The sequence below is a fragment of the Equus przewalskii genome, chromosome 19 (genome assembly GCF_037783145.1).
Source record: "Equus przewalskii isolate Varuska chromosome 19, EquPr2, whole genome shotgun sequence".
Lineage (NCBI taxonomy): Eukaryota > Metazoa > Chordata > Mammalia > Perissodactyla > Equidae > Equus > Equus przewalskii.
In genome coordinates this window covers 30,317,057-30,333,945 of record NC_091849.1, presented here as the reverse complement: position 1 = coordinate 30,333,945, position 16,889 = coordinate 30,317,057, and the positions used below count along the sequence as shown (strand labels likewise).

At 46.4% G+C, this 16,889-nt stretch overlaps 3 protein-coding genes across 5 annotated transcripts in view; 1 reads left to right on the top strand and 2 right to left on the bottom strand.

The window, feature by feature from the left end:
* Positions 1 to 692: 692 nt before the first annotated feature.
* On the bottom strand, positions 693 to 2,930 carry RPP21 (ribonuclease P/MRP subunit p21). 2 transcript variants are annotated; one of them, XM_008511240.2, is made up of 5 exons: positions 2,242 to 2,930; positions 2,066 to 2,166; positions 1,892 to 1,974; positions 966 to 1,098; positions 693 to 836 (listed from the first exon to the last, which is right to left on the bottom strand). In XM_008511240.2, the coding sequence occupies exons 1-5, from the start codon at positions 2,296 to 2,298 to the stop codon at positions 776 to 778; spliced, it is 435 nt and encodes a 144-aa protein (XP_008509462.1). In that variant the 5' UTR covers positions 2,299 to 2,930; the 3' UTR covers positions 693 to 775. The 2 variants fall into 2 exon arrangements, with proteins under 2 accessions (XP_008509462.1, XP_008509461.2); XM_008511239.2 differs by having other exon boundaries at positions 973 to 1,098; positions 2,242 to 2,469.
* A 569-nt stretch (positions 2,931 to 3,499) lies between these two features.
* On the bottom strand, positions 3,500 to 16,709 carry TRIM39 (tripartite motif containing 39). Of its 2 annotated transcripts, none has more exons than XM_070585480.1 (7): positions 16,601 to 16,709; positions 14,071 to 14,530; positions 12,969 to 13,064; positions 8,144 to 8,374; positions 6,946 to 6,968; positions 6,246 to 6,361; positions 3,500 to 5,524 (listed from the first exon to the last, which is right to left on the bottom strand). In XM_070585480.1, the coding sequence occupies exons 2-7, from the start codon at positions 14,521 to 14,523 to the stop codon at positions 4,977 to 4,979; spliced, it is 1,467 nt and encodes a 488-aa protein (XP_070441581.1). In that variant the 5' UTR covers positions 14,524 to 14,530; positions 16,601 to 16,709; the 3' UTR covers positions 3,500 to 4,976. The 2 variants fall into 2 exon arrangements, with proteins under 2 accessions (XP_070441581.1, XP_070441582.1); XM_070585481.1 differs by having other exon boundaries at positions 15,899 to 16,660.
* The window catches only part of LOC103544813 (uncharacterized), a 44,032-nt gene continuing 43,116 nt past the window's right edge, over positions 15,974 to 16,889 (top strand). Inside the window, exons 1-2 of the mRNA XM_070583904.1 lie at positions 15,974 to 16,023; positions 16,308 to 16,821. Of these exons, the coding sequence (XP_070440005.1) occupies positions 15,974 to 16,023; positions 16,308 to 16,821 (564 nt within the window). The remainder of the gene's footprint in view (positions 16,024 to 16,307; positions 16,822 to 16,889) is intronic.

Below are 16,889 nucleotides of genomic sequence, written 5' to 3'. Positions count from 1 at the left end.
AATAGTGAATTTAGTTTGGATGCTTTTAGGGTAGAAGGACTGGCTGGCACCTAGGAAAGAGGTCAGTCTGAAATTCTGTCCTTGAGTAGTTCTCTAGGGATGTCAAACAAAACAATTTTTGTTGTTCACTGATTCTCAAGAAAACCTTGAAGGTTTCCCTACAGAGCATACTTGTGTGATATCTGCCAGTGTCCTTTTATTAGCACCTTTGACTTGGTTAGTTCAGGTTTGTACAATTTCCCTTATTAGAATTTTACAGAAGAAAAATCTAGAGGTTTGGAAAAGACCAACTCTGAGTGGGCTTGGAGGATCTGAAGCTCCTTCCACCCAAACTTTTTAAAAAATAGCATCAGTGGCATCAGCAGTCTGTCCAGCCCTTTAGTCAACAGTCAGAGCTCCCTAAATATGGAATGCCTTAAGATGGCTCAGGCCCTTGCAGACAACCTGGGAGCCTGAGTTCCAAATGAGGCATTGCACTGAGGAAGAAGAGACGAAGGTGCACTGGGGTCAGGATCCTGGAAATGGGAGCAGCTGAGTGGGACCAAGTGGTCTATGGAAATCAGGATCTCCCTAAATGGCAGGACTACGAGGATGGTAAGGACAAAGGAGAGGTTAGCCAGTGACAGAGAAATAGAGAAACAGAGGAAAATGAATTAAGAGCTGAAATACTCACAAAACATAATCACACAAAGTGAAACAAAATTAAACTTTATTTATTTGGAAGATAGGGTGAATCTGTCACTGGTGACTGGAGTTCGGAGGCTGCACTTTCTCCTCAGGAAGGTGGGCTGGAATGGGGTGGGCTGTGTTCGGCATGGGCTGTGGTGGTTTGGGATCTGTGTAGACGAGCAGAAGAGCGTTCTAAGACTTTAGCACCTCTCACCAACCCAGAGCTCACCTATGTGTCTTCTTTGGGCCACACTGGGACACTCCCCATTGTCCCTATCCCCCATTTTCTCTACCGCTGCTCACCTGCCTGGCTCCCCAGCTGGGCCTCAGGCCGGTCTCCCCAGAGCAGATGCCCAGGATTGTTGAGGAACCGTTGGCTGCGCCGGCATGTTAGGCAGGTCTGAACTGTCCAGCGCTGTCCCCTGCAGCCTGGGGTGAAAGTGGGAAAAAGGAAGAGAGTGCCCACGTTTAGGACAGGAAAAGGTCTCCTGTACCTGGTTTTGCCTCCACTGTTTTCCAGTAGGAATTCCACCCCCTCCCCACTTGGAATGCAAATTTGATGGTGTCAGGCCCCTGCATAAACTCTACCAACTTCTTGGTATTCTTTATGATAAAGCCTAAACTCCTTAACAAGACTCTTCAAGACGTGCCCTGTTTCCTTCTCCAACCTCTTCTCTGGCCTACCTCAAACTCCAGCCTCCTGAACTCTCATTTCCTGGGCAGCACCACAAGCTCTCTTGTCTCAGAGTCCTCACAAATGCCTAGAATTCCCATTTTCCACTCCCTTTGCTTAACCTCATCACCCCTGGCATAAGTAATTTAGCACCCCACTCTCCCAGTTAAAGCACTTTTCTATACTATTTTAACTGTTTCTATCTTAGTCTGTCCCATAAGACTAGAAATGCAATGAGAATAATAAATCTAGCACAATACTTGGCACATTTTAGAAAATTATATATTTGTTGAATGAATGAATGATGATAGGAACCATGTCCTCCACGACGCCAAATAATATCTATTATTATGCACGGGTGGGATTGCCTCTTACGGCCACATCATTTCTCTGTTGCCCAGATAGAGTATAAAAGCCAAGCTCAAACCTTAGTTTGTCCACGTGCAATTAGCAACTTAACCCCGAGCTGGAAAAAGCCTGCTCCTGCAAATCCCACGCTCTACACCCTTCCAAATGGAGGAAGGGGTCGCTTGCCCCAGGAACACTCACGTCTCTGGCGCTGCGTGCAGGTCAGACCCGGGATGAGGAGGGAAGAGCAGCCACGACAGAGGGTCCTCTTCACCGAGGGGTCCCTGTGTGCGGAGGGGCATGGGGATTGGGCTCCTGCGCTGCCTCTCCCATTCTTCCCCGTCCCGCCCGCCGCCAGGCTCCGCTCCGTCTCACCGCCGCAAGACGAGCCGCTTCGCGATGGTCCTCTCCGTGTGGCAGTAAAACGTCGCCAGCGCCTGGTTCTCGGGGTCCTGCGCAAGGACGCAGTGGGCGGCCTGGGGGAGGGGAGCGGTCACTCGGGGCCCGGCCACACCCGGCCACCTCCCGGTGCGCCCCCGACGCGGACTCACCTGGTACAGGAAGCTGAGCCTCTGGAAGGCCTCCCGGTCCTTCACGGGCCCCGCCATCCGCGTCGCTTGAGCGCCCCACACGCTACTGTCCGCAGGTCCCGCCTCTCGGAGAACCCCGCCCGGTGTCCGCGCAAGGGCTCCCGGGAAGCGTAGTTCCTGGTCCCGCGAAGCGCTCCCTCGCACACGTCCCTTGAGGTTCTTACTCTGGCGCCACCCTGCGGCCTCACAGACCTATTTGTAAACGCATCCCCTCGCAATCCAAACCCGGGGTCCCTTTATGTTTTGGCTTTCTTCTAGTCTTCTTCAGGTGTATGATCAATTACACTAGGTAGAGAGTGGAGAGGCTAGTGGAACAGGAGAGGATATTAAACTGCTAAGCATTTTCTGGACAGAAGACTGGTCTCTTTACGCAGATAGGTTGGGGAGTTGGTCACGTGCAATTTATGTCCAGCTAGACCTTCTGCCCTACTCTCCTGAAGCCAAGGGCGGATGCCTGGAAGATCTACACACCAAAGGAACAGAGGTTATACATTAAAAAAAGCACTGGTGCCAGTGGGAGTGAAATTACAAGGGATCATGAGGACGGTGGAGCAAGGGAAGAGGGCTCCTGGCCCTCAGAAAGCACAGCTTACTTCCACTCTTTTCCACTCACCAAAGAAACACACTCCCTGTTATGAGATGCTGGACACACAGTAGGTGATCCTCACTAACTCCTAGTCTCAGGTACTGACACACAGAGACCTGCCGAAGGCATCACCTGCCCCTGAAACTACACCCCAACCCCAACACAGACATGTACTTCACACCCCTCCCTATGACCTGTTTCTGTCTCCCACTTGTTCTGTTTGGCATCTTGTATTTATCTCTGCCTCATAGTTAATGACCACCAGTTCCTGAGGTCAGAAGTAGAGGGATGCAAGCTGGAGGGGCAGAACAGGAATGAACTCTTGACAGGGAGAGGGCAACCTAAGTCAGGAGAGGATGAGGCCTCTCCCCCACCTCAAAACCCCTGGAAAAAAATCCTGGGTGAGGAACCAGACCTCCAGCTTGGAGGAAATGGCTGAAACCTCCTCTGGAATGAGTTTCACAAGGGTCCCCAGACTCAAATGAGAGGAGAGTATGTTTAAAATGTAGATGCCCAGGCCCACCCCAGACCCTGACCAATCACTGAGGGTGAGCCGCAGGAACATGCATTTAACCCCCAATGATTCTGACGTAGTAACACAAGACTATCGTCAATGACCACACAACACAGAGATCACTTCAGTGGATCCTTTGTTCCATATTATGTTTACCAACCAAAATCTTGCCACAAAGAACCACAGTCAAGGCACAAAGGTAAGAGGAGAGTCTGGACAAAGTCCTGTTGAGGTGGTAGGAGGAACTGAAATGCCCTCAATAAACTGCAGTTTCTTGTCCCAATCTTCTGTGAACCCGATTATCCAAGTAGCAGATAATCCCAGTCATTTTAGGTTGGTTTGGCATGCATCGCTTTACCTTTTTGGACAACATATGTACCCTACAGGTTGTTTATTTTGGCCTAACATTAAAATGATTTACATTCTCCGATAGGGGAAATGGTAAACGGTGAAGGATGGCAACAAACAAGCAAAAGACTGGCTCTTGTGAACACTAGTTCCAGGCCAGATGCACACAGGCAAAAGGAAGACGCCTATCTGGCCCTTCCCTACAGATCACGCTCTTCTACCCTGTCCTCAGGGTGAGGAAGACTCCATTTCCTTTCTCCCTTTCTGGCTTGGACCCCTCAGCCAGGTAGCAAGGCTGACATTTGGGGAGTAGCTACTTAGTAACATTCTTTAAGGCCAGGGCTTTGGACAGAAATACTTCTCTCTTTCCTCTAATACCTGACTCTCTACTTTCCAAGTTCCCTTGGGAAAGCGGTGAAAGGGTAGACGTGTCTTGCAGAATCTGTGGCACCTTGCTTCTGAGGAGGAACAAGGTGACTGACTTCTTGGAGAAAATCAACTATAAGGAGGCAGGCAATAAGCCAGCTCTGCTGAAGGCTGAGGCAGGGACCTGGGTTCTCCTCTTCTTTCTTCTCATCCTCTCCTCCCCACATTCCTACCTCTGGCAATCCTACTCATAATGGCAACCCTACTCTGGGAATAGAAGACCAAAGAAACCCCTCTCCCTTTCATTAGTCTCTAGGAATCTGTTCCTTTAGCCCCCTTCCCTGACCTTTTTTCTAACCTTCTTGATGCTCAATCTCTGCCCTCAAAAAAACTCCTTAACTTCTAGACCCATAAGAGCAACTGTTATTCATCTTTATTTCAGTCTAGAGGTACACAGACCCCTGTGATCTTCCACAAGAAATAAGACTATTCTGGGTCAAAGAACCCCCTAAAAGGATGTACAGGAGTTTCTGTTTCCTCCTTCGGTTTGAGCAAGTCAGACCTCTCACAGAATTTTTGTTTCTGGAAAAGTCTCTCCTTCCTTCCCAACCCGTCTTTGTGCAATAGGAAACCTGATGGACTTCAGAGGAGACAATCCCCTGGGAACCAGCTCCCCACCCTGACAGTTAGGAGGGAGACACAGCTGTGCTCTCATTCCAGCCCAGTCCCACCTACTCCTCCATATAAACCATTCCAGAAACCAAGGTGTTTCTCTTCAGGACTGGAACCAGGCAGACACGAAGACATTCCACCAGGTCACAGGAAGGAAGGCCCATAGCTCTTGACCCTGCCTCACCCCAGTTATTCCCATGTCCCTACCTGTCACTCCCAATCTGTTGGGGGCCTGATGGTAAGTGGTGCAGCATTCTTCCGACCAGCCCGGATGCCTGGGTAGAAGAGGGGCCAGAGTTTCTCAGTAAAAGTATCAGTGAAGGTGTAGATATGAGAGCGGTCTGTGACGTTGTAGAAAGACAGTGTGCCGGCCTCATAGTCTAGGAATATGCCCACCCGCTTGGGTTTCACCTTGATGTGCAAAGGGGTAAAAGGCGTGGTGGTGGCTGCATATTTGTCCCCATTCCATAGCCGCACCCGCCAGTAGCCAGTCTCAGGGAGTGGAGTCAGCTCGCCCTTGCGGCTCACAGAGTCCCGGCACACACCCACTGCCCAGTGGGTCTTGTCGCCCACCTCCACTTCCCAGTAGTGTCGACCTGAGGTGAAACCCTCAGTAGCCAGGACGCAAGGGTAGAAGGTGAAACGCCGAGGTGTGTCAGGGAGATCCCGGAGTCTTGTCTCCACAAACTTGACGCTCTTACGATCTTCTGAGAGGACGAGGTTAGGATGAGCAGTCTCAGGGTCCAGGGTCACATCCGCTGGCGGGAGAAGCCAGAGTGGGGAGCTAGATGAGGACGGGAATAGCTAAACGCCCCTGCCTCACTCTCCCAGCCCGCCGTTACAGAGCCTATTCCCTTAAAGGTCCCAGAACACCGTGGTTTGGTTAACTTTCTCAATCCATGGTGTCATCTAAGGGAGGGGAGGGAACAACGGCTTCACTTCTCACCCTGGCCCTAAAATAAACAGATGCTGATGGCTTGACTCTGCAAGGGCTGGTGGGTTAGGCTCCCGCCTGGTTCTCTCTCCATCCCCCTCTGACATCATCATCTATCTCACTGTGTGGAGAAGTGCAAGGCACAGTCCAGGGCCAGAAAGAATGGAGAATGTTAAGAAGGACAAGACAGCGTTATGGTCTAGGGATGGCGTGACCATGTGTCTGTTTTCCTGGAACAGTCCTGGTTTAGGACTATTTTCCATGAGTAAATATTAATGACACTCCCTTTCACTCTCAAGAGGGGATGAGTTTAGGCAAATTATTTAACCTTTCTGGGTCCCTATTCAGACACAACTGTGGGACTAAGAGTAGACGACATCTAAGGCTGCTCCCTTTGAGTTCTGCGACCCAGAGATCAAAAGCCAGGTAAAGGGGTAGGTGCGGGTATGGGCATGAAAAGTGACAGATGGGATAACTGAAGCCCAGATAAAGCAGGACCTAAGGACTTCCTTCTCCCTGCTACGTTCCTTTTGGGAACAACTCACCAATTAGCTGTTTAAGGATTTTCCTTAGGGCAAAGTACTGTCGGGGGAAATTGCTGAAGTTCTTTTCCAGCTCTATGGATACTGAAGTCACCTCCATGGTCTTCACCTTCTCACATCTAAGAGGGATAGGGAGATAGGGGAAGAGAGGGCAGGGTCAGGGGAAGCTGCAGCCGAGTGTGTTCAGATGTGGTCATCTTTAGGGAGACCCTAAAATTTTCCATCCTCCCACTTTCTCCCGTCTCCCTGAAGACGAGTACTTGCTTGCTGCTTTCTTTTGCTAATCTATAGAGAGCCATGCGGTCCCCTGAACAGACCCTTATCTTAAGAATGAGTCTCAAAAGATTCTGGGGATACTGTTATAGTTCATGCAAATAATCACCCTCCCCTACTCTCCCAACCCCTCCCTTCTTACATCTCGTTTGGGCACAGTTCCACCCACAGGCACAGGCAGAATGTGTGCTTCTATATTATCTTGGTATCTTCCTCACCAAGGAAGTCCTAATGCTCAAAGGGGAAAAAGTAAGGGACTAGGACTCCTGATGATTTGCTCTCTTACTGGCTTGATGGATGCAATGAACCTTTTCCTATATTCTACCCAGACATTACATGACTTTTCCATCCTTACTCCTCCAACTCCTTATTGTACCCCTAGTTCCTAGCCAAGACCTAACTCACTCAAAGAGATGCAAGAATCACTTACTTTTCCAGGGTACTTTTGACATCCTAGAGGGAAGGAGAAAAGAAAGCAATATTGGTCCCGGTATTCAAGGGTCCTAAAGGCAAAAGGTTCCCCCTCCTCCCAAAAGTTCTAGATCTATAAAATAGGATAGGGCAAACTGAGGGTCACAATGCAAGGGGACTCTAGAGGGATCTGAGTACATCTCTCACAACATAATTCCCACTTTCAACTTCTAGTCATCATGAAGCTTGGTAATTTATATTACTTCCAAATGGTTTCTTGTGTGTTTGTCTTGGCTCCTCAAGGACACTGGGAGCTCAATGCAAGGGACAGGGATTGTGTCTGCTCTTTACTCTGTTCCCCAAGTACCAACCACACACCTGTCTCCTTGAGGATCAGTAGAGATAGTTCCAGACTGGTGGCATAGGAACGATTCATACTTTCCTGTGGTGGTTTGGTATCCCCCGTCTGGTATTGGTTAATAAACGTTAATAACTGTGTGCCAATCCTGATTTGTGAATACTTGGGGTCCAGAAAACAAAGAAGACAAATCTCTGCCCTCCAAGGATTTCCCAGTTTAATGTGGAAGGCGGAACACACATACATGAAAGGACATAAGAATAAATACCAAGCAATACATAACATGCAGATAAATGTACAACGAAGCCTCACTGATTCAAATGCTGGTAATCTGATCGCTAAGATAAAAGTTTCCTACAGCCTTGCTAACACCATTCATCTGCTTAAGAGAACAGATTAGTTCAAACATGTTAGAGGCACCATTTACATATCGAAAGTAATATATTATTTTATACATAATTTCAAGTGTCCTTCAAACTATGTTTCTATTCTTTTCTAGCACTAATAAATCAAGTTCTAGGACTGAAAAGTAACGGTAACTGCATTTACACAATTCTTAATGAATAGTTTTTCACTAATTCAGACTTGACGTCCCTTCTTTCAAAAGACTGAATTTTTACTTAGGTACAAATTAAGCACATAATTGTTGACAAGACATAAGAACAAAGAAATGATTAGAAGGGGATGGGAGGAATCAGAGAAGCCTTTCTATAGAGAAAGATCCTTTGAGTATGTCTGGAAGAAAGAATTGGAGTTAGAGAAGCAGAGCAGAAGAGTGAGCATCCTGGGCTGACAGAATGGCCTGTGCAAAGCTATACTGCGCTGCACCTGAGGGGCTATGCAGGAGCAAAGGCCGAACCTTAAGCATCTCGAAGCCCGACTGTAAGCACTTGCCCTCCACCTCAGCAGCCAAGTGGGCCAGGTCCCGGCGCTTGTCTCCAAGGTGAGCAGCGTTTTCTCGGAGGCGCTGGAGAATGTCCTGTTCCTCCTCCTCCAGCCGTGAAAGCAACATCTGCTGCTCTTCATCCAGCCTCCTATGAAGCTCTTCAAATTCCTTTAAGATCTGCTGTCGGCGACTCTCTACTAGTCTCTGAGAAAAGAGGGAGGGTGTTATGTTGAGCGGGGCCAGTGGCCACAGGGTGCCTTTCCCCACCCTCCATGTGTTTGAATTAACACAGACTTTCAGTGTCATTGGAAATAGTTTAAAAGGACACTCATGTTTCCCTCCACCGGAATTTCCTTCTGTAAGAATAGCTCCCAAGTGAAGTGAAGTGAAGACCATTGGGAGGATAAAAAAAAAAAATCAATGTTTAAAATTTTTTTATTTTCTTTAATTATATTAACTTCTAAAAAAGCTGTACTTTTACGTTTTAGTAAAAAAATTCAAGACATAAAAACTCAATAATATTAAGACATCTACTACTATACATAACAGAGATATCTCTGCTACTCCCAACTCTAAAGTTCAAGGTAATGTATCAAGAAAAGGAAAGTACAAATACTGGAAAGTTAGAGATAACATTGTCATCATTTGTATATTGCAAGATATGTACCTGATAAAAACCAGAGAACCAACTAGAAAAGTATCAGAAGCAGTAAGTGTTTAGCAATGGTTTGTTACAAAATATATATGTAGATTTCAGGGCTGAACCTGTTAAATAGTTTCAAGTTACTTCAGAGAACTGACAGTTCCCAACCCAGGAACAGGTTCTAGAAGTTTATTAGTAACTTACATTAGCACCCCCTTATCTGTGGTTTCACTTTCTGTGGTTTCAGTTACCTGAGGTCAACTGTGGTCTGAAAATATTAAAAGGAAAATTCCAGAAACAAACAATTTACAAGTTTTAAATTTCGCACCATTCTGAGTAGTGTGATGAAATCTTTAGCTGAGCTGTCCTGCTCCATCCCACCAGCAATTGAAGCATCCCTTCGTCTAGTGTATATACGCCACCGCCTGTTAGTCACTTAGTAGCCCTCTTGGTTATCAGATAGACTGTCACAGTATTGCAGTACTTGTGTTCAAGTAAGCCTTATTTTACTTAGTAATGGCCCCAAAGCTCAAGGGTAGTGATGCTGGCAATTTGGATATGCCAAAGAGAAGTCACAAAATGCTTCCTTTAGGTAAAAAGGTAAACATTCTCAAGTTAAAAAGGGAAGAAAAAAAATTGTATGCCGAGGTTGCTAAGATCTATGGTAAGAATGAATCTTCTATCTGTGAAATTGTGGAGAAGAAAAGAGAAGTATGTGTTAGTTTTGCTGTTGCGCCTCAAATATGTATGCATAGGATATGTAAGGTTCAGTAGTATCCTCGGATTCAGGCATCCACTGGGGGTCTTGGAATGTATCCCCCGTGGATAAGAGGGGACTACCGTAGTTGTTTGAAATTTGAAACATCCTTTCTTTCAGGCAGCACATAGACTTAAACCCCTAACATTCCTGAAATTTGATAATATAGGACTCAAATACCAGCCATAACCCTTTCTGAGGGTTATCAGCAAGTACATCCTCCCTTCTGTACCTCCACTGCAACAAGAAGTGATCTCCCTCAAGAAGGATTCTCTAAGCGTCATGTGACTGATGGGGAGAAATCAACCCAAGAGGGAAGCAAAGTGAGAAGCAGACACTGGGTCTCTGGAAAGAGGAAGTGGATATGGACTGAAAGGCAGGGCTGAGGGCGAAGAGAGAGTGGGGCTGCAAAGCCAGGGTGGGCCTTACAAGCCTGGGGTTTCTGGTTTCCAGGCTAGTTCTCAGCAGAGCCTGACTAGCTCCAGTTCCAGAGCCACTTGCTGCTTCCCATTCCACTGCTGCCTTCTCAGGCACACACTCAACAAAACATATTCTCACAACAATTATCCTTATGTAAAACACAGCCTTTTTCCCTCTGTGTGTGTGCTTAGGGGTGATGTATGGGTAGAATTTAGGATTCATAACTGGTAAATAGGAAGCAAAAGGGCTATCCCTTGTATAATCCCATAATCCCTTTTCTTTTTTCACTCTATATAAGTGGGGCAGTGGTTCTTTTTTTAAAAAATTATATATAAAAAAATATATATATTATATAAATATAAATAAATAAATATGTATATATTATATAAATATATACATATTTAAGATTGGCACCTGAGCTAACATCTGTTGCCAATATTCCTCTTTTGCTTTTCTTTTTCTTCTCCTTGAAGGCCCCCAGTACATAGTTGTACAGTCTACTCATGCTATGTGGGACGCCGCCTCAGCATGGCTTGACGAGTGGTGTCACGTCCACACCCAGGATCTGAACCGGTGAAACCCCAGGCTCCCGAAGTAGAGTGCGTGAATTTAACCACTTGGCCACGGGGCCAGGGGCAGTGGTTCTTAATGAGGGTGTTACCTCCTTCTAGGGGTATTTTGGAAATGGGGGGTATTTTTTTGTTTGCTATGATTGGGGGTGCTCCTGGCAAGGATGCTAGGCTAGCAATCCTCCAATGTATGAGATAACCCAGCAAGATGAATTGGCCTGCACCATTTTCTCATATTCTGCTGGATATTAAAAATGTGGGCCTGGACTTGAAGGCCATTTTATATATAAATACAGAGCAATTCTTACATGCTTTTAATATACCTCGGTTCTTCAGGAATGGCTGAATAAAACTCATTAAGACTGTACTTTGTTTTTCTTAGAACTTTACCAAAAGTTACTTATCATTTTGAGAAATTATGTTGCCAAGAGCTACGCTGGTTGTATTTGAGTCAACATTACTACCAATTGCATCAGTCTGAATTTTTATTTTTTGCACTGTTGAGGTCACATATAGGTGCAAGGATAAAACTACATTGTAGTGTCTTTCAAGGTAGCCACACAAGATTTTATTATAAATTACTTTTCTTTATGTTGTATTATATATCCTATATTTGGGCATGTTAGTCTTTTTAAAAAATTATGTAGATAGGTTATCTTATCTATAATTTTCATTTCAGTACGGTTAATTACAAATTATTTATTTCTAGAAAGGGCACTGGGTCTGATTCTGGAGGTGGGGGAGGAGAGGGAAGGAGAATTCAAATGGTCACAAAAGGAATGTTGGTAGTTTCAGAGACCACTGAAATGATAACTTACATTTTTTAAAAACAGCACAGTTCTGTTCCAGAATTTAGAAGGTTTCAAAAATTTTTAGACCCCTCTCCATCCTTTACCATTAAGAAGCTGATCAATGGGAAAAGGAAAGTTAATGGCTGGGAGTAAGCTTCGTTTCTCACACATTTTAAGTTTTTCAGGGGCCCTCCACAAGAATGAAGAACTTTTTTTTAAAGCTCACCTTTGCAATCAAAATTAGTTCAAATTTTATAAAATTCAAATGCTTGCTTTGTTAAAATGTATAAAGGACTAAGTTAATAATACTTGCTTTCTTTTGAAATATTGTCATTGTTAAAAGTTATTGTTTCTACTATTTTAAAACCTGTGTTTAATTTCTGGTGATCCCTAAATCTCAACTCCAAAAACTCATTATTTCTTCTAGAAGCCTTTAATGTCGTCAAATTTCTACGCTGTCTTCTTATGAATTTGCAACTGTGCTTTTTGTGCCATGTCATTTTCTATTTTCCCTACTTGACTGTAAGCTCAAGGAAGAAGGGCCTGTGCTTTTGCTCATCATCGTTCCCCAATGTCAAATACAGGGTTTGACCTATACCGGAAGCTTAATAAATATTTATTGTTTCATGCAGAACTAGAATCCCTGGTTTTGCCACATACTGGCTGTATGATCTTGGACTAGACACTTATCCAAGTTCTGTTTCCTCTTGTGTAAACTGGGGGTAATAATACCTACCTTACAGGGTATCTAAGTTCACCTTTGCCAAAGATGACTTCCAGGACTCCCTTCCCTTTGTCTTGTAGGTTCTCTTTGTCCTACTTGTGCCAACTGTGGCCTAAACTCTTAGAACTGCAACCTGGGCAGAACCCTAAGACCTAATATAACCCTGTAAGGTTGGAATGTCATGGACACCCAATGAATTAATGCATAGGACTATTAATACTTGTTCACTGTTCAATAGAAGAAATAAGGGCAGATACCAAAATACCATGCTACAAATATGGTTATGCTACAAAGGAGATGCAAAATTTTATGAAAATGAAAAAAGTTAATTTCTGAAGGGTCAGGAAAGGCTGCATAGAAGTGGCTTTCAACCTGCCTGAAGGATGGATAGGATCCTATAGACAGAAGACGGGGAGGGGAACATTCTAGGAATAAACCAACATCACGTAGCGTACTTGAGTTAAGAGAATGTGGTCCCGATGTCACTGGCAGTTCTTCTGGGAGCTCTTGGTCAGCTCCTTCTCCCTTCCTCCCCAGTGAACCTTCCAAATTCTTCTCTCCTCCATCCCTCTAAGAAACTCTACTCTCAGCAGACAGCCTCCTTCCCTGCTTCACAAAGAAAACGAGACCAAGGGGCATGAACTCCCTCAGCTGGCCAGATGTAAGATGTTCTGTCTGTCCTTCACCTCTTACATCCTTCTCTTCAATGCTTAATTCATGGCAGGTAATTTAAGTACAATATTGAATGACAGTCATGCCTATAAAATGCCATTATTTCTGAGAGAATAGCAGTTTTCTAACAAATCAGAACTAGCGGATTAAATAATGTGTGGTTAAGTTAATGTTTGGTTAATTGCCTGCAGAGCAGGCCAAGTGGGGTTGCCTGCCTTTTACCTTGAGCTCGCCAGGCTTCTTCTCCTCAGAGGACTTGCAGCGGGTGATCTCCTGCAGCTTCTGCTCCAGGGGCTCCAGGCACTTCTGCAGTTTTTCCTGAGGGGTGGAAGCAGGAGAGGTGGCGTTTGGGTTGGCTGGCAGAACCTACCTTTGTTTTAAATCATTTGTTTGCTTCCTATGCATCTCACCACCTCTTGACCCAACTCTTCCTTGACTGTCATGTGGGGTGTCAACTTCCTACAAGTCCCTCCACCTGCCACCAGCTTGTCCCCATCACCTTGCTCACCAAACTTTCCTCTCGCTGAATCTCCTAGTTGTCCAGCTGTCACCAACTCTGTGCCCTTCCCCAACCCTATCCATTTTCTTACTCAAGTAACTGCCTATCATGTCAAAGTGACCTTCTGTACCCTCATATCCTTCTTCAAACTCATCTTCCCATCCAACTCTAACCACTGGCAAACATAATAAAATCTTCCTTATACTATAAACTGCCTTAAATCCTGTTTCCAAGATTTTATTAACATAATTAAGCAAAGTACTTGATAAAGTGCTAAGACATTAAAATCTCTAGTTCCTATTACTCAAGCATTTACCTTGTGTCTCAGCAGTAAGTTAAACCAGATGCCACGTTATCCATTGAGAAGATGCAAACTACAGACTGGTTCAGCTTAGTCTGGTGGGGATCAGGCTAACGTTATGTTACCTATTCCCAATACCAATGGGAGAACAAGCAGCGTTCTGAGCAGGGGGAGAGAATGAAGAAACCAGACTACTTCTCACTTCTTCCCAAGTTTGATTTTTTCCATGTGGTTTCATTCATTTATGAAAAATATGATGCATTCCAAGACCACATATCAAATTTTGTGTTACAAAAGTCAGAGAGAAATTTTGGGGTACTCCACGCCACTGCTCTTCTTCATGCTTGGGGATAATTGACCAGACGTACTATGTGCTCCCTGCATATGTAGCTCTGAGGGTCTACAGAGTGAGGACCAGATACAGTCTTGCCCTCAGGAGCTTCTGATCCTCTACCCGGGGAGTCTCCCACCCTCTGCGTTCCTCCTTCCTCCCCCACATTAACATCATGTGTCTTGTTCCCCACCTTATACTCCTGTGTGGCATCGTCCAGTGGCACGACGGTGTGGGCCCGGTGGGTGTGGGAAATTGCACATATCAAACATACAGCCTCCTGGTCCTCATAGCAGAAGAGGCTGAGGGCTTCATGGTGCTGGGGGCAGAGGCTCTCATCCCGGATCTTCCGCTTGACGGCCTGGAGCTGCTTAGCAATTTCCACCATACTGCCTAGTTGTCGATTAGGCCGGAGACTGCGGTAGCGAGATGTCTTTCGACAGACAGGACAAGGGAAGTCCCTTTCTAGGTCCTCCCACCAGCGGGTGATGCAAGCTTTGCAGAAGTTGTGCCCACACTCAATGATGACAGGCTCCTTCAGATACTCCAGGCACACGGAGCAACTCGCCTCCACCTGCAAGTTCTCCAGAGCTGCAGCTGTGGAGGCTGCAGAGGCCCCGGCCTCTAACAGACTTGTCTCTGCCATTATTTAACTTGAGGATAGGAAAGAGGCAGAGAAAAGAAAAATATTAGTTGGAGGTTTTTTTTAGCATCCCTCGTCTGACATTTACCCCCCTGTTAAATCCCAACTCCAGATTTAGCCCCATCTTGGTACTTTACACCTTCTCTTCCACTAAATTCAACCTGTCTTTTGTTTCTTCATTTCCCAAACTTGTGACTCCCAGCCATCAATCTAATTTTTTTCCCTCTTCACCAAACTGACACAGAACCCCCAATCTCTTCTGTCTTTTACTGCCGCTTCCTCTTGTTAGAAACAGAGGCTTCCTTCAACCCAGTGTATTTCTCCTGATGCAGGCTCATACCTCCTGTATCTTGGAACCACTAATTCTAGACTAATGTAGCCCTAGCTTAACATATTTTTCCAATACATGACAAAGGAATTTGGGAAAGCAAAAAGTGCCATAAAAGTCAAAGTATTAATTAAGATTTCTTAAATACAAAGTTTAATGTTATAAAGAGCTTTATTACAGTAGTCCATGGGAGCCTAAGCTTGATTCCCTGCCACTGTTCTCTTACTCTTTCAAAGGGTAATAAATGGCATGAGTTAGGCAATGGTAACAACCTCTTCTTTTCAGGAAAGTTTGAAATTCTTCCTTTTATCAGACTAGCCTAGAAGAACTGTGCCCTCTTCTTGGAATGAAATGATTCACATGACATCCCATTTCTATTTGTGTGCATTTGGACATCTGCAACTACTGAAAAGTGATAAATTCATGGCAACTATACTACAGAGCATATTACTGAGCCCAGGCCAATAACTTCTTGAAAAGAGGGCTGACGAGTCTATTCTAAATATTCAGCAGTGAATGGAGTCTTTTGAAATAGATATTGATAACTAATTCCTCGGACATACTGTGGCTCCAATAGGTTCTAGAGTGGTTGGGAATTAAGAGGAAGAAAAGAGGTAACAAAATCTCCCTCAAGTGAAGCCTCAAAAGAATTGGAAATGCATCAAAGAGATTTATAAAGCAGAAGGCTGGTCCTCTACTTTATCCTTAAATGTCACCTCTTTTATCAATGAAATAGCTGATTCTCTATTCCATACCCCACCACCCCCATCAAGGGACCCAAAAGAAGGAAGGAAATTTAGTAGGTCTATGTGCTGAGAGAGAAGTGGCCATGTAATGAGTTGGGTTAACAATGATTATTCCTGTGTATATTGATGGCACACTTGAAAAGTGTTTAATTTGGAGTAGGAGCTGATAACTTATTTGGAGCTGAATTTCTCCCCTCAACCAGGAGAGTTCAGTCAGATGATTTTTCGCTACCTATGGAAATCCGACTTTGACTAGTGACCCTGTCCCTTCCCCAATCTTCTAGAAATTAGGTGGCCTCCTCACCTGGAGTGAGTTGAATTGTATGCAGTTAGGGACCAGGATGGATCTAGACTGGCAAAGAAGTGATGTGGAAAAGAAATGGGGAAAAGGTTAGGGAAGTATGGAGAGGGCTTGGAGCTACAGCCATGGTGAGGCCTCGGGTGCCTCTGGGTTGGTCATTTCTTTCCCTCTATTCCTTGTGTCTCAGTAGAAGGGCAAACTTCAGGGACGTCCTCATTTTGTTTCTACCACTGTCCGGGGTCCCACTTTGCGACCCTCTCCTGAGCGTGGTCCACAACTCGGTCCCACCCCGGTCTCCATCTTCTCCCGCCAGATCTGGCGCAGGGGGACTGGAGAGGAGGGGGGAGGAAACGTCGTAGTCGGCAGGGAGGGAGGGGTGCGTGTCCAGGTGAGGAGGAGGTGTGACGTGAAGGTGGGATGCCCGCCGCTATGACGCAGCCGAGAGCCGCGGTGCCGGCGTCAGAGTTGCACCCGGGGAGGCGAGCGGCAGCGGGACGGGGGAACGGCGGGGTAGCCAAGCAACGCCGGACGCGCTGACGTCGCCGGGGCGGCAAAACGTCCGCCCGGGCCCGAGGCGGGCGGAGGCAGCAGTGGTTACGTGCGGGGGGCCGGTGACGCAGTCTTGGGGCGCTGGGACGCGGCGTGCGGAGCCGGCCGGCGGGGGCAGGCCCCAGGGCCCGGGCGCGGCGGCGGGACAGCACCTACCTTCCCGGCTTCGGGTCCGGGAGTGCGGGGCGCGGAGCCGCCGGAGCGCTGCCTCCCTCCTTCCTCCTCCCCCCGCCCCCGCCCCGCAGCGCGACACACAATACTCGCCGGAAGCGGAAGCCGCGCCGAGAGGCTCGTGTCAGTGGAAGCCGGGGTGTCGCCGGGTGGCCGCGGGAGGGCCTAGCGGTGCCTGTGGAGGAAGGAGAAGGCGGGGGCCGGAGGTGAGAACCCAGGAGGAGTCAAGGGCGAGAAGGGACCCGGAGGGGCAGGTGGCTGAAATGCGGTCGTC